The sequence below is a fragment of the Gymnoscopelus braueri genome (assembly GCF_963280865.1).
Source record: "Gymnoscopelus braueri genome assembly, chromosome: 14".
NCBI classification, from domain to species: Eukaryota; Metazoa; Chordata; class Actinopteri; order Myctophiformes; family Myctophidae; genus Gymnoscopelus; species Gymnoscopelus braueri.
The window spans coordinates 15,178,691-15,195,779 of NC_137619.1; the positions used below are offsets into that span (position 1 = coordinate 15,178,691).

The 17,089-nt window shown below is 41.4% G+C and overlaps 2 protein-coding genes across 2 annotated transcripts; one reads left to right on the forward strand and one right to left on the reverse strand.

The window, feature by feature from the left end:
- The first annotated feature begins 5,724 nt into the window (after positions 1-5,724).
- Positions 5,725-10,182, forward strand: rps27a (ribosomal protein S27a). The gene is made up of 6 exons (XM_080449227.1): positions 5,725-5,764; positions 5,866-5,930; positions 6,853-6,907; positions 8,216-8,301; positions 8,624-8,755; positions 9,963-10,182. The coding sequence occupies exons 2-6, from the start codon at positions 5,883-5,885 to the stop codon at positions 10,110-10,112; spliced, it is 471 nt and encodes a 156-aa protein (XP_080305353.1). The 5' UTR covers positions 5,725-5,764; positions 5,866-5,882; the 3' UTR covers positions 10,113-10,182.
- Positions 10,183-13,861: 3,679 nt separating this feature from the next.
- Positions 13,862-15,145, reverse strand: LOC308100531 (phosphatidate cytidylyltransferase 2-like; the record flags this gene model as incomplete). Its single annotated transcript, XM_080449597.1, has 1 exon — positions 13,862-15,145. The coding sequence occupies one exon, from the start codon at positions 15,143-15,145 to the stop codon at positions 13,862-13,864; it is 1,284 nt and encodes a 427-aa protein (XP_080305723.1).
- Positions 15,146-17,089: the final 1,944 nt, after the last annotated feature.

Consider the following 17,089-nt stretch of genomic DNA (forward strand, 5'->3'; position numbering starts at 1 on the left):
ATTACCTGTCCACGTAATCCAACAGCAGCTTTGACTCCTTCACTTTAGCTGGATCTTCATCTTCCAACAGCACACGGTCAGTACTGTCAGAGTCAGAATCTGTTGTGTCACGCACACACGCACGCACACACAAAAAGAAACACAGCAGAATAATATGTCTTCTTTTATTTTCCTGAGCAGATTATTTTATAAAGGTCTCAATCATTCTCAACTCATTTATAACACTGGTTTTAAAAGTGGGGTCAAGGGTTTTCAGATGGGGATCCACGGCCATATACATATTAATTTGGGGGTCCTTGACATGAAAATGTTTGAGATTGATAAATGAACAGTGGTGTGTGAACTCATGCCTGAGATGTGACTGATGTTCTCCAAGGTGGAGGTGAGGAGCTCTGCCAGAGGAACCGGCCTTCCTGAATCCTTCCACTGGCTCAGAGAGTCACTGACAACCTTCAGACGCCTGTACCTGTACAACAGAGGTACAGAATAGATACCATTACACAGAGACTGGACTCACATCTCATAGCTTTGACCATTTATAAAGGCGACGATAACAAGATAAGATCATATACTAGATTATTCAGGAAACCTACAGATTGTAACTCTTCATTGCGCTGTGTCTTTTCTGAGTTTACCATGAAAACAATTCATATGAAAATGGTGGTTAATTTCACAGCAAAGGAGGATATGTGTCCAGGATGACAAACAATTCGTACTCTCAACATATCTAAACTCTCATATCTACATTTAACAAAGCAAAAACAGGCTAAAATGTTTAAAAGCAGAAAAAAATAGAAAACTAAAATAAGCTTCTTACTGTAGACGCAGGCGGTCATTTTCAGCGGTCAGTGGGTGTGTCTGTGTCTGGGCAGCCTTCAGTTTACTGTCCAGCTGCCGTTTGACCTCCAGAGGAACATATTGACTCTTCTTACTGTCCTGCAGCCTGTCTCTCCTGCTCTCCAGACACTGCAGGTATCCCTCCAATGCCACCAGGTCCAGAGACTCCTCCAGCGACAGGCCTGGGAGAACAGATGTGAGGTGGAATGGTGGAAATATCAGGGCTGATAAATATATAGGTAGGTAGGTAGGTAGGTAGGTAGGTAGGTAGATAGGTAGATAGATACAGACTATCAACAGTGGAAATGAGGCTTATACTGTGTATGTACAATGTCAGCCAGCATCCACAGTGGGTATAATATTATTTATTTGATTGGCATTGCTCTGATTGTAATGGTCACTTTATTTGTTCTGGGGCGGGATAGGGTGAGAGGACACTGTAACCTGGTGTCGTAGTTTTTCTGCATAGTGCAGGATAGTTGTATAATATGTATACACTGTTGTGTACTGTTGTTCTGTATTGACAGTGCTTCTTATTGTTTTTCTTGCCTTGTACCTGTAAGTCTATAACGCTTATACTGCTGTGCTGCCTCTGGGCGACTGAAATTCCCCCACGGGATCAATACAGGCGTCTGTCTTTCTGTCTGTCTGTCTGTCTGTCTGAGTAATGAAACAGCAAAACTTTAATTACTTTAGTACTACCCATTTCAGTAGATGAATGTCCTAACAGTGTTTTATAATAGCCTACCAGGTATCTGTTTGGGCAGCTGCGTCTCTGCTTCATCCACACTCTTCCTCTCTGAGGAGGTCTTGTCTCCGCTGGACTCCTGCAGTCTGTTCAACTTGGCCCGGACCTCTGTTGTCTCTCTGGATGATGGAAATCCTAGAGAGAGAGAGAGAGGGAGAGGGAGTGATTGATTAAATAAATTTGTTACAGTTTGCAAAAAAAGCACAGTGGTACAGATTTATACATTAGGATGCTAAAAGGATAACCCAAAAAAAGCCTATGGCTTATTTCCATTGAGGTCCTGTGTATTCAATTCATCGAGACATTTAAAGACAAACATGCAAAAACATCATATAAACGAGTAGTAATCAAAAAGAATAATATGTACAGTAAACGGTTGGGGGGAGGGGGGGGGCTGGTCATTTCCGGTGATAAGCTTAGACTTTTTACAGGGGACAGTTACAAATTGCAGACACCTGTAAGTGCTCTTTTAGGGCGGTTTTGAAGGGGGGTAAGGAGTCACACTTGTTTTTTCACACATGTTTATATGTGCCGTAGGTCTGTGTCAGAGGTCCACTCGGTACAGATAGTGTAGGAAACACAATGGTTTCACCTCACCTGTCCTTCAGTTGTGCAGCTCGTCTCTGGTAATTGACCAGAGACACTGCTTGTGCCTCCATGGTGTTGTGCTTACGTTGAGCCACCTGGGCTTCGTACTGAGACGTCTTCACAGCACTGATGGCATCATCGTACTCCTTCTTTATGGCTGACAGCAGGCCTTTGTACGCCGTGGCGCGCTGAATGACCTGGTGAGCACAGCAAAGTATCATTCATACATTCCCAAACTGGGAACTATCATTTGGGGGGGGGGTCCCCAGATGATTTGCTTAATGTGCAATATTGTTTTCAGTAAACAAGTAAACAAACCAACATACAGTATAAGTGTATACGGGGTATCTGCACATTTCTAAAGTGTCAATTTAAGGATTTATTTAAGACCGTTTTAATACCTCTAAAATGACAAAATATTTAATTTAAAAAGACGTTGTGCCAGAGACCCCTATAAGAGAAGATTTTAGCCGTTAGATTAGATTGAGTACAGAATTCTACTACTTTCTATGCTGTAGGACGGTGGAGAGAGTGAAACCTATGTTCTGAATCGAATCGTCATTCATTCTTATAGCCTGCATTCTATCATTGGGTTAAATTCTAGCCGGTGAAATAATAGTGAAATTCATTTGTTCATAATTTTTGCTGTGGTCTCCCTACTCTCTCAAGGACCCCTGGGTGTCCCAGGACCCCCACTGTAACAACCACTGTGCTATAGGTCAGTGGTTCTTAACCTTTTCAGGCTGCGACCTGCCAAAATAATTATATTTGAACTGGGGACCCCCCACCCTGATAAGCATTTGGAATGTCAATGTAGGAGCTGAGGTATTACATTTTGTTTGACTCGGTTCCACAGATAAATATTGCAAAAATAGCTGATCTACAAGCTCACAACGCCTTGTGTTGCATGGTGTTGTGAGCTTGTAGATCAGCTATTTTCAAAATGTTTGCCTCTTTCTTATAGCCTACTCTGTATCAATTTGGGGGTCCTTGACATGAAAATGTCGAACAACCAGTGACTTATCCTACCATACACGGCCACATAAACTTAAATTTCAGGGACAAGGCAAAATATTTTAACTGCAAATGATCACATTTGTAAAATTTGAACATGTCACTTTAGTGCAACTTTACTAAGTTAGGCTACGTCAATATGTAGTGAGCTACCTGCTACCTGTAACAAAAAAAAGGCATGGGTTTCCGAGGCTACCTGCTACCAGACCAAGAACTGCATTTTGTCCTGTTATTTAGTGTGGTTGCCCTAACAGGGCAACCAGACTATTGTTATCCTCCAGAGGCCCTAGCGGTTTAGTTTAGACCGTCTCTCCTCCCACAGTTTTTATCCCCCAATGTCGTGCCATATGTCAAAATGACCGTCTTGACCGGGAATCGTGCGCTTGTATTTTGCTAAGAGATTGGTTCCATAGTTTAATTGATATTGATTTATTAGTGCATTAAATTTCCCCATCCACTTTCATGGGAAAATGAAAAAACTCCCATTCAAGTATTTATTTCTCAGAAACCGTAAGGGCTAGAGTTTCAAGACTTGGAGGGGTGGTTCATGATTTAGTCCAAAATTATTTAAAAAATAATTACACCAGTCGGCCTCATGGTGGCGCTATAACAGCCCACTTTACGTTTTGGCCTATAACTCTTGAACCGTAGGTTGTAAAATAAAAATCTTTTTTACCCTAGATTCCTTGGGTCATGACGCATTTGTGTCAGGATAGATTTTCCGCCATTTTGAATTTTGTTCAAAACACACTTTTAGCTCCTCCTCCCACAAATTGTGTCCAAATTTCCTATGTCAAAAATCGGTACACATGATCTCTGGGCCCATGCGATAAACATATCCAAACGGCATTTTGATAGTCCTTACCGTTCGTCCGTAAATGGCTTCCAAAGTTAGTGGGAGGGAACCGTTTTACCAAAAATGCCAGAAATCACAAAGTATTTTTTTCTCGGAAACCGTAAGTGCTAGAGTTAAAAGACTTTGAAGGGAGGTTCATAATTTAGTCCGAAATTATTGAAAAAATAATTACACTAATCGGCCACATGGTGGTGCTATAACAGCGCCCTTTACGTTTTGGCCTATAACTCTTGAACCGTAGGTCGTAAAATCAAAATTTCTTTTCCCCTAGATTCCTTGGGTCATTACGCAACTCCCCATATAGGCCACGCCCATTTGCGTCAGGATAGATTTTCCGCCATTTTGAATTTTCTTCAAAACACACTTTTAGCTCCTCCTCCCATATATTTTGTCCAAATTTCACAAAAATCGGTACACATGATCTCTGGACCCATGCGATAATCTGGACCGAAACAGAATTTTGATAGTCCATACCGTTCGTCCGTAAATGGCTTCCAAAGTTAGCGGGAGGGGCCCGTTTTACAAAAAAGCCCACAAATCCCGAACAAAACGTCCAGTCAATCCCAAATTTGAATCACATGTCAAGTGTGGTTTACTCAACAAATTCCCAAAATAATTTCAACTTTGATCCATAGGGGGCGCCACAAATGCTCAATGTAACCGTTTGATGCAAAAACCATATTTTGGGGGGATCAATCCTCTCAAAATGAAACGCAAGTGATCTCAGGAGTTACGTGACAATGTAATTGGCACAGCCTCCGACGGTATTCCTCCCAGCGTATTCCTCGAGTCCCGGCGGCAGCGACCCGCGACTAGCGTCGGTGCAACCACACTCTGCAATTGCCCTGAATTGCGACGCGTCTAGTTTGTAATTGTAATGTTGACATTTTGTCAATAAAAATAAAAAAGTGTTGCATGAAATTATTAATTTACCTGCATAGAAAATGCCAGTGCATTTTAAAATGTATAATAATAATAGTAATAATAATAATAATAATAATAATATACCTCATCAAATACATTACTGTAAATAATGTATCGATGCACATCAGGTCCTCGGTCTGGACATTGGAGATGATCTTTATCACGTTTAATGTTTTCAGAAAGAGACTCTAAAAACCGTCTGTCACTTTCACACACATCAGGTTCACATCTGGACATTCTTCTCGTCTCAGACATTGCACTTTTAGCGTTACTTTTGTTTTTTTATTTAACTTTCCTCGCAAATAAACGTCTGCTTTTACAAGGCCATTTGTGTAACACAGGCTGTACTATTTTTAAAGAAATGTCAAGAAAGATTGTACACACACAGTCGCTAGAGGGGTTGCTATGGCGCTCGAATTAACTCGGCGCCTGGGGAATGTAGTTTCGTAATGGCCAGGACCCAGGAGTGTAGTTCTTAAATAACAATAATACATAGACGTTTGTCACAAAGTTCGTTGAGTTAAATAAATGTAGTATTTACTTTACCTGTAATAATGAACATGAGCAACAAAATGTCAATAACAAACAAACACATTTATGTGAGCTTTTAGTCTGTATATAATAATAATAATAAAGCATTTGTTTCTGTTTCTCGTACCATTTACACACTAATAATTCGTCGTTTGGATCAGGCACGTGCCACGGCCACCTCTACTCCGTGCAAACCGGGGCAGAAAACCCCGTGCTTAGCTGAGAAAGCCCTCTTCTCATGATCCGCCATTAGGACACGACCAGTGGTAATGTCGTGCTCTCCCATTTTACTCATTTATTACCTCAAATAACACATTTAACATGTTTAACGAACATTAAAACCTATCTCTATCTTGTCTATACGCAGGTGGGTTGAACGCCAAGATGCAGATTTTCGTGAAAACCCTAACGGGGAAGACTATAACCCTCGAGGTGGGTGAGACCGACGAGACGACGTCCGCACAGTGTTAGCATCATGCTAACGTGATGCTAACGTGACTTCCCGTGCCTTCATGCTCGGAGTCACTACGTTGTATTTTAACATGTATTTACCAAACATTAATAACGATACGTGCCATCAACTGAGCTTAACTTGTCTACAGTAAACACGTTGTTGTGTAACGTCAAATACTTTTAATGCCACGGACCCGCAAATTAATATGTATTTGTTCCTAACCCCTATCTGAAAATGTTTTGTGCCAGGAAGCCCCCCATACCAGATTTGTGTTAGAATGTTTAAAAAATATGTCAGTCTTTATTTAAATATTTTCAATGCATACAGTATGTAGGTTTAAAGTGCCCTAGTTTCTGCTTTTGGGCTTGTTTCTTAGACCTGGTTGCTTATTTCTCCTCAAATATGGCAACACTGGCTAGTGGCTAGCTAACACTAACATGCACGTGTGGCCGGCTACACACTGTAGATATTCCTAGTGTTTTTTTTAAATGTAAGTCACTATTATGCTACACTGTGAAAGCCTTCTAAAGTTCATTTTAACTTATACACTCAATAGTTAACAGTTGATAAATTAACAATGGATTATTTACAAATGCACAACGGCACGGATCTCCAAGGGCCATGGACCCCCATTTTCCCCAACATAACATCTGTTGTGACCCTAATAATATATACTAGAAAATCCTAACTTTGAGTGTACAAATGGAACCAACTGGACCCGTAAGGGAACCTTTTGAATGGTCCTTATAAGGACCCAGTTTGAGAACCACCACTGCCTTAGATAAACGTTGGTTGAATTTGTTCAGATCGTTGACCAACCAATCCAGAAGTCAGTGAAGATGACATGATTTGGATGACTAGGAGGGTAACGTTTTAATCCTATATCCATCTCTTCCACAGGTTGAGCCTTCAGATACCATTGAAAATGTCAAGGCTAAGATCCAAGACAAAGAGGGTAAGTTTACTCTTGATTAAGGGATGTTAACACCAGCTAGTGGCAGTTTGTTGGTGCAATTCCAGAAAGTCAATCATTTTATTTGTTGTACAAAATCATAAAAAAAAATCTTACAAGACAATTTAATATCTCTGTATTTCTATAGTATTCTGTAGAGGGTTTGTTCAGTAACAGGGCTCTCCCTGTCCCTCCAGGACGGAGAACTGATTCAGCATAAACAATTGGAAGTTATTAAACAAAATGAGCTGGGTAAACAAATATGGAACTGGAACACTAATATTGAAGCTGAGTGATGAATGGTCCTTGTAGGGTTTTTGGTTGGATCTAATTGGCATCCAGTGCTGAAAAAGTATTTTCTGTAATGACCTAGACTAGAGAGACGAGGAGAACACGTCAGAATATAGAGCTTGAACCGTGTGACATGTTTGACGAACATGTCATCAATCCATGTGTGCAAGTGACTGATGCGAGGCTCTCCTGTATCTAAAGATTGAAGTGAGAGGTTTTTAGTAGCCCGTCGTATTCAATGGATTCATGGAGTGTTCCTCTGCAGGTCTGGATACCATGAACAGCGCCTTGACCAATTTCAATCTGGAGTTGATTTTTCTGTGTGCATCTTCTAGGTAGAAGTTTGGGTTGTAGTTAACCTGCTGCCATGGCTCAAAATATTGGCAAGATATCTTCAATAATTGCTCTGTTGATTTGAAATTGATATTCCAAAAATAGTCTCCTCCTTGACTTAAACACAATGAAGCCACTCTTAATGTCACTCTTATAGCAAAAACAAATGCAAAAGGCAGATTCTTTCTGACTATATAACATCACAAAAAACTTTGCGGATATATTCTTTTCCCGGAAACATGTCAACTTCATATTGATTTTACTGGTAGAATTTGGAAGATGGATCATAAAATGGTAAAATCAACAGGACGTTGACATTGTTATAAAAAAAAATCAAATCAATGCATGTATTACTATTTGTGATGTGCATTGTCAGAATCGGCTTTGTTTGCGTTCAGAAGAACTTAACTGCAATGTAACTTACTGCAATGTAAGTCAATGATGAGGGAACTATTTTTGGAATATCAATTTCTAATTTAAGATATCTCACCAGTGAGAAGTTAAATAATGGCAAGGTAACTGCACAACCCAAACCACACTACCAAGTTTTCTTGGGTTTAAAACATGGGAAAGATTAAGATTTGTGTCTAAAAATCAGAACTTGGCATTGCTTGAGAGCAATGCCAATATGAATGAATATGAAAATTTTGAATGGTCCTTATAAGATTCCTGCTCATCTGTCTGCAGGTATCCCTCCCGATCAGCAGAGGTTAATCTTCGCTGGTAAGCAGCTGGAGGATGGACGCACTCTGTCCGACTACAACATCCAGAAGGTGAGAACATTATACGCTCAGTCTTCATAATTTTGGGGCATTTGTCACAGCACATTTGCACATCTAAGTTTAATTTGTCCTCTGCATTTAACCTACTAAGAGCAGTAGGGAAACGCCTTTAATAAAGCACCAAACTCAGGAGGAGGAGCCGTCAAACTCATGACGGCTCCTCGCCACAGCTCTAGTGAGGAGGGGTTACAGACAGACTATAGCATTAGAAGATTGTGGAAGAGTCAATGCTGGCTTTAGTTGAAAGTGTGTAATGAGAATCAATCTGATGTCTCTTAGAAAAGTTACTAAGTCAAACGTCCTTGTGTTGTAGGAGTCCACTCTGCACTTGGTGCTGAGACTGCGTGGTGGTGCTAAGAAAAGGAAGAAGAAGTCTTACACCACCCCCAAGAAGAACAAGCACAAGAGGAAGAAGGTCAAGCTCGCTGTGCTCAAGTACTACAAGGTAAAATCAGATCTATAACCTAGAATAAAAATACCACGGATAGGGCACTATCCGTCAGTCACAAGTTGTGTGTAGCCTGTAGTTTCGGACTGACGAGATGTTTATCCGGTCTGAAGCTCTGTTAGATGAAGGTTAGATGTGATGTCACAGATTAATCCATGTAATCTTTATTCTAGCTAATTCCAACTTTACCAAAAAGTAAGCACTTTAAACCCAGCGTCCCTATTTGAGGCATGTCATTTCATGTAGGTTTGGGCGGTATAGATTGTTTTAGTACCGTTAATTAGATTTTACCGCGATAATCTGTATTATAGTCCAATAAAAGAAGTGGCAATTTTTTTTTAAAATGCTATATTTGTTAAGCCACTGCAGAGTGTCTCGAACTGCACAGTTCAAGAGTTATAGGCCAAAACGTGAATCTGCCTGTTACAGCGCCACCATGAGGCTGATTTGAAAAATGTAGGGTGGCATTTCTTCCTTGGCCTAGTGGGGATGTGCGTACAAACTTTCACGGAAATCGGAGGCTGCTTTCATGACTATTTACCAATGGACAGAATGCCCCCGCCCCAAGTTAAAAATCACTATAACGATAGAAAGCAATAAATGATTTTTTTTTTTTAAACACTCCTTTTAATTATCTACAAACTAATAAAATAACCCTTATAAAAAAGTTGTCCTTTAACGCCATGGACCAGAGGTAGATTTACACTACTGATTGTCATACTATCGCAACAGGGCTTTAGCAAAGTCTACGACAGTTACTAAAGTAACGTCAGAACTGAGTTCAACTGAACGTGAACAAATGACTGTTTACATCATAAGGAACATGCATCACTTCTTAATCAGACCCGAAACATCCACAGAGACGGCCCACAATAATAAAGTATGTTTACACAACGTACAGGGCACGACGTCACCCGCTCCCCCCCCCGAAAAAACGAAGGAAGTTTAATTTGTTAAATGGGGCATAATTGCCCTGTATAAGGTTAAAGCCTCAATCTGCGATTAATTCAGCTGATTGGCAGTATGTAGAACTGCAGGAACAGTATTACTAAAACCTCATAATTTTACATATTGTTGTAATTGTTGTGTGGGGGGGGTCTCCTTTCACACGGTTTCACAAATCTCATAATAGGACTCGGCCATACATAGTATTCCAGTCGTGAGATTTTATTTTGCTTTAATCCATGTCTCATCTTTCCTCCAGGTTGACGAGAATGGCAAAATCCACCGCCTGAGGCGTGAGTGCCCAGCTGACGAGTGCGGTGCTGGTGTGTTCATGGCCAGCCACTTTGACAGGCACTACTGTGGAAAATGCTGCCTCACGTACTGTTTCAACAAACCTGAGGACAAGTAAACCACCACAGTAAACATGGCATGTTCTTAATGGTGTCGGTAACTGTTAATAAAAAAATGTTTGACAAAAACCTCTAGTCTTGTATCGTCTCCATAACTGGGTGTATACTTGAGTAAATAATATATAATAGATAACTGGGTGTATACTTGAGTAAATAATATAGATAAAACTGTCAGGTGATGTTGTGGATAATTAGTTATACTTGGTTTGCATATTGTCTGTCGGCTGGAAATGTCCAAAACTGTTAGTTTTCAGGATTCATATTCAAAAAGCTTGCAGACCTGCTACTTATGTGTGACGCTGTAGTATGATCGAGTAGGGCATTAATTTACGAAAAAACACAAAGTTAAAGTTTGGCAATGAGAACTTTCTGCCCGACAATGACAATATCTATGTTGGTTAATATTTAAGAGTAGTTTTGCCTGACCACAAATCTTAAGGAATGTAAACATGGCATGTTGAGGCAGATGTTGACCTAGTATCCTTGTTTCTTAAAAACACTTTAGGTTAATAGTCTATACTACCTAATTAACCATTTACCCTGTTGCTTTTGCACTTGTCGGGCAGATTACTTGTATATCCATATTTGAACTTTTAGTTTCAGCAAATAAATGCCCTACTTTTTCATACAAAAGTGTCACATAAGTAGCAGAAATGGCTGATGTGCAAGCTCTGTTTCATTACAATGCCTTGAGCATGTAGATAAGCTATTTTTGAACAGGTTTAAAGTGAAAGTCCAGTCGCTGGGTTTAATAAATCGTGAGCAAAGTGTTACCAATAGCTTGACTAAAAACACTTCGGATCCATTGGCACAGCTTTTCTTCATTTCCTGAAGTTGACAGTTTTGGACATAGGTTTGTTTGTGTGATGAGTTGCAAGTTGTTCTGGATAAGAGTTTCTGGTGAAACAAGAGCTATGAATACATATCATAAATGCACACATTGGAAAAGGATGCCTTTTGGACACAATTTAGTAAGTGGAGGAGACATTTCTGTTGTCTGACATTGAATCAGTGGACCTGCCCTCAAGGAAATGATGGACAGTTGTATGAGCATTGACCAAAGCATTGCAGGGTAGGCACCAGTTCGATGTGTTTCATTTCTTGATGCTGCTGCTTGACCATTGCAGCAAAAGCCTGATTGTAAATTGGATCCTTTATCCAGCTGCATATGTGGATGCTCTCTACAAGGTCTCATGTATCCGTTAAAACGGCATCAACAACAAATGTAGTGTAGATTGCAGCAGGATCTTAGTATTTACACATTTGTTGTGTACTTATCTGTGACAGGTGGGATATAATTATAGGCCTTTTCTTAAGAGTGGTCGAGCAGGGTTGAGAGCCTGGCTCCCCTCAGTGTGCCAATGTTGCAAGGACTAATCTTATATGTAAGTAAATTACTTAAGTCTGCCAGCAGATGGTGCTCTTGCCATCCTCTTTATGTCCATGGGATGATAATGATGCATCTTAAAAATAATATTTCTGGAAGGTTCATATTAACAGGACCATACAAACACTGTGTGTGTGTGTGTGTGTGTGTGTGTGTGTGTGTGTGTGTGTGTGTGTGTGTGCATATATATATTTTTGGCAAGCAAGATTTTTTAAGTTACTAATCCCCAGCAGCTTGCTGTTTGGGAATTGGATTGTTTTGGTTATTGTTTTTAACTTTTTGGCAGACAACAAGGACCTGCACGAGGGATGGCAAATGGCCATAAGAAGGAAAGCAAGGACAGTATAGGATTATTATAGGCTATAGGAATTTAAGTTATCATACGGTCCTTTGCTTTCGTTGATTTCAGTACTGCCGTTTAGGTAAATGAGGATTTACAATCTGATTAAGTCATTTTCTGATCAAAATGATTTAGGCAGTTTTTCTTTTCCCAACAATACGTCTCTGCAGGAAAACTAAGACTAGTTACATACATTCTATAAAGTTGAAATGATCTGTCTTGTGTGTCCAGATTATTCTCAAATATGGACATGCCTATGTGAGAGTACTGGACTCATAGCCAGACTGACCTTGAAATACCATAAAGTATCCTGGGTACCGACAGACACCAGTGGTGTAAAGTAACTAAGTACATTTTGTCAAGTACTGTACTTACTCGAGTATTTACAAATTTCAATACTTTTACTTCTACTTTTACTTCTGCATCTCAGAGGCAAATGTACTTTTACTTCACTACAATTATTTGAAAACTTTAGTTACTAGTTACTTTGTTACTAGTTACTAGTACTTTTGGTACTTTAAGTATATTTTGATGCCAATACTTTTACACTTTTACTCAAGTAACATTTTGAACACAGGCCTTTTACTATTTTCGTATGGGTATTGCTACTTTTGCTTAAGTAAAATATCTGAGCTTGAGATTCAAATGTAAGTCACGTAGTTATTAGACCACGTCTTTCTTTATCTATGTTAAGTTTTTTACAGTTTAAGTTTTGTTTAGTTTTGTTGTTTTGTGGTATTTTCCTTCCTTACGTATGATAGTTATTAGTGTTAAAAGGGTAGGTACAATAAGCTAAGGCTTCAGCCTACACCCTTTTGGTCTATCAGTTTTCACTGATATCAAGAAGGCATTGTATTAATTTGCTTTTGATGACCAAATTGATTTGGATTAAGCACTATAACCACCAGACTGTACAAAGTCAGATGTCAGTAATGAAATCAAATCTGACAGAAAAAAAAGGAAATAAAAACCCATTACCATTATCTAAATTCAAAAAACCTGTGTGTGTGTGTGTGTGTGTGTCTGTCTGTCTGTATGTCTGTCTGTATATCGCAGATGACCCCCAGGGATGATTTGTGCAGAGTGGGAATTCGGTCAGACTGGCGGTTGTCCAGAACAAAAAATCTCACTCTTGTCAGCGGGTCTGTGTCTGTGTCCATGGGCATCTGATTCCCTGATCGGAAAACCGGCTTCACGGATCAGCCAGGCTTTGGGTGACCTTTCTGCCCTTGAACAATAAGTGCCGTGTACAGTGCAAGAGTCGTAGCAGTGCATTAAAACGAAAATCGGATCAAGTGGGTCTCAGGATAATGTGGATCTCGCACTCCATGTGGCCAGCCTGTGATGTCATCGATGATGCATGGCTCCAAATTCCGATCAGAGCCCTATTTGACTTCCATTATTATTAGTATTATTATTATACAAAAAAATATAATACATGTTAATATGTGGAAGTGCTTCTTCGGCCTACTGGCAACGTGCACAAGAAATGTGGTGTTGATCAGCAGTCTCACCGTTTGCAAAATTGTCAGACAGACGCCATAAAATATAGAATCATGTGGAACACTTGGCTTCAATGTAGATCTCGGATCTACACTGGACTCGGCCTCCAGTGTGGATCATCTATGACTTATCTATGATATAGCACACATTTGGGTAGGTTTTCAGCAGGATACGAGCCCCATCCGAGATGATCTCCAGACAGACTCACAAACCCTCTTCTAGACGGCTGTAGATCCACGCCATAAAATTGATTATGCACCATGATATTCACACAAAATAATAGCTGTAGAAGATATCCCATGTATGGTAGAAATGTACACCTGACAGCAAAAGTGGCATCAATGAGTAGCTATACAGAGATAGTAATTCACTAACTCAAATTGATGATGTAGTCTCTCTAGTTTCTAGACAGTTTTCTTTCTCTGTGTGGTCTTGCTAACACCAACACCGCAGGGGTCCTCAGAACTCCAGGAGAGGCTAGTTGCACCTACCTCAGCAGATGTGAGCACCTGGGGGTGTCAGTGTATGGGGTCGAGGGGCCCTAGGAAGCTGCTTGCCTCCAGCATTGGCAGCAGGCCTTTCTCGGTCAGATGCGCTTTGAGGGAGTTGAAGATGAAGACCTGCTGTTCTGGACCGAGGGTCAGGAGCTGCTGGAACACTTTAGCAGGGTTGGGACCCCTGATGAAACTGGCGATGTACACATTTACAAAAGTGGCCATGAGGTACTGGCAGTCAAATCGATCCACGATCCCACCGTGACCGGGAATCGTGTTAGCAAAATCCTTGATCTTGAAGGCCCTTTTGAAACCACTGGCAAAGAAACCGCCAAAGGGTCCCAAAATGGAGGCGAAAGCGGAGAGGGCGATGCTGTGGATCTGAAATGGGTACAGACGTACCGTGCTCCATCCGGTCACAGACTCCACTACGCCAGGCAGAGCATAGTCCTGTAGCTGGAAGAGCGCTGAGGGCTCACAGTCCACCTGGAAACTATTGGAATCATTGTTGAACTCCACCGGACACACAAAGTAGCGGAAGCCTGACATTCCGTAAGATAACAAGATTCCAAACACAATAGTGGAGAAAAAACCACCGATGAAGCCCTCCCACGTCTTCTTAGGTGACAACTTGATGAGCGGGGTGCGTCCAAAGAAGAAGCCAAACATGTAGGCCATGACATCGTTGCAGATCACGCAGGATATGGGCACGATGAACCAGATCATTCCCTCAAACAGGTTGTGGATGATGAGGTGAGACTGGGTCACTATTATGAGCAGAGTCACGTGAGTCCAACCGAACATGTAGAACTGTAGACGGTAATGCTTCTTCTTCAGACTCAGCACGAACATGCAGAAACCGGCGAGGTAGAGGGTGAAGGAGATGAAGCGGTGGTATTGGCTGAGGATGCGCAGTGGCTCCTCCCTCTGCACCCAGGTGAAGAAGTAATCGGTCACCGTCTCGCCGTAGAAGAAGTAGTTCACACACAGCAGGAAGTACCAGCTGAGTGTTCTGAACCAGGGCAGGTGGTAGGAGTGGTACACACTGTATCCAATGGTGATGATCTCGCGGAAGCACGTAATCTGGACAACCAGCACAGCCAGCATGAATGCAACAGGGCCCAGGTAGGTTGTTAGAAAGAAGATGAACATCAGACCCCAGGCCACAATCCCTCGCACCCACCAGTCCCTCCATCGTGGGGTGAGACCAGACAGGGCCTTATTTAAAACATTGGGGGTGTTGTCAGCGGGTTTGTTCTGCTCCTGTTGTTGGTCGACTGTCGTCTCATGGTGCCTTCGCTCTGTCATCTTGACATCTACAGTGAGTATTTACAGTTTAAGCAATAGTCACTGATTCACGGATATGACACGTTCTCAAAGGTATTGCATACATATATACCTTGCCTATATGCCTTGGGCGTGACGTAACACTGAAGTGGCACAAACCATTGCCCGAATATGGACTTGTGAGCATGCAAACTCTGTCCTGCTGCGAGCAAACACATTTTAAACTCTTCTGTGTGTGTGTGTGTGTGTGTGTGCGTGTGCGTGTGCGTGTGCGTGTGCGTGTGCGTGTGCGTGTGTGTGTGTGTGTGTGTGCGTGTGTGTGCGTGCGTGCGTGTGTGTGCGTTTGTGCGTGCGTGTAAAAAATCTACATTTTGTTTTTAGGATCTTACGGCTATAATGACAGAAGACTGGCCTCTGGCAACAGGCACTGCACACAAGCCTGATGATGTCACAGTACTGATGTCATAGTACACATGCTAGTATGTTCTAACAATGGGTACTGCACTAGTGTATTTCTCTAAATGTGTGGAATCTGTGAGTGTGTCGAGAACTGTTTGACCAACGGACTTCTAGCATGGCTTGTATTGCTGAGGACCCAAGGGAGTGCAGTGTCCAGTGGGAAGTCAGTCGGATCAACAGTTCTGTTAATCCACAGATCATCTCTGTGTCATATATGTAGGTACCTGATGTTATCAACATTATCTTTGTGCGCGCGTGCGTGCGTCACTAACTCAACCGGTGAACTCAAATGCAGAACCCCAACCTGAACAACTCGAACCCCAAACTCAAGACAAGAATTAAAAGTAGACTAGACTAGACTTTACTTAGACAGACATAAAGCACACATTGAAAGAACATACAACCAATAAACATATACTCAATAGGCTACAACAGAAGACTTGATAGTCTCAGAGTTGTTAAGCCAACCAGGATGAGATGGACCTCACAGGTGAGTCCCTTTGTCAGCCTTCTGATTGGTCCCTGACCGACTAATCAACAGGCTTCCGGCTTGGTTCAGCCTCCTTGTTGTTTATGCAGAGATTGCAAAAAGATAAAGAAATATCCCGTTTTTGGAAGAAAGACAATACCACACCCAAGATGCTTCACTTTACTGAGGCCAAGTTTAAAATAAGAATTAAATATTAAATATCAATATGTGGCAAGTGACAAACACATGTTTTTTCAATGGTTGCGAGGACTTTTGTCCAACCAAGCAACAGCAACCAATGGGTGTGAAGAGGGACCCATGCATGGGACAAAGGGTCGATGGGAGGAATTAGGTGTATTGGGAGGGACGGAGGTGGCAGACCATGACAGTGTATGTCCCAATACTCAAACCTCCATCCTTGCGTCCTCCACTCCACAGTTGTCTTCGCCACCTTAGACGAAAGAAATCAATCGGGTTCGCTTTAAGGAATGGGAACGCTCCTTGGTGGTAGTGAGAAGACAGCAAACATAGCAGAGATGAGAAGAAGGTACAAGCTGTCACTCCAGTTCAGTGGTGAAACCATTCTGTTCTCTGTATGGCACTGTTTCTCAACACGAAAAACATGTTGAGAAACAGTGACCCCTGCGGGTTCTTGAGTGGGCTTCCGGGGGCAAAATGATTGATAGTTAGGAACCAAATGAACCTTTATTACGGGTGTGTAACTCTGAGAGAGTACGAATGGGGGTTCCATTCTTACACTCTTAGAGTTCAAATAAGTGTTGATTGGGGTCCCAGAATAAGTGTAGACTGAGGTCTCAGAAATAAAAATCATATCAAATGGGGGTCCTTGAGATAAAAAAAAGGTTGATTCTCAACCTTTTGTCCATACAGTGTATGGACATCCAGATGAAACAGCATCACACAGCCTTCTGTTCCCAGGTTCACAATGGCGTTGACATTCATTCAATGTTTAGGTGATCTAAATGTTTTCCACTGCACACAAGTGATTATTAGCCTCTATGAAGTTTTACCAGAGC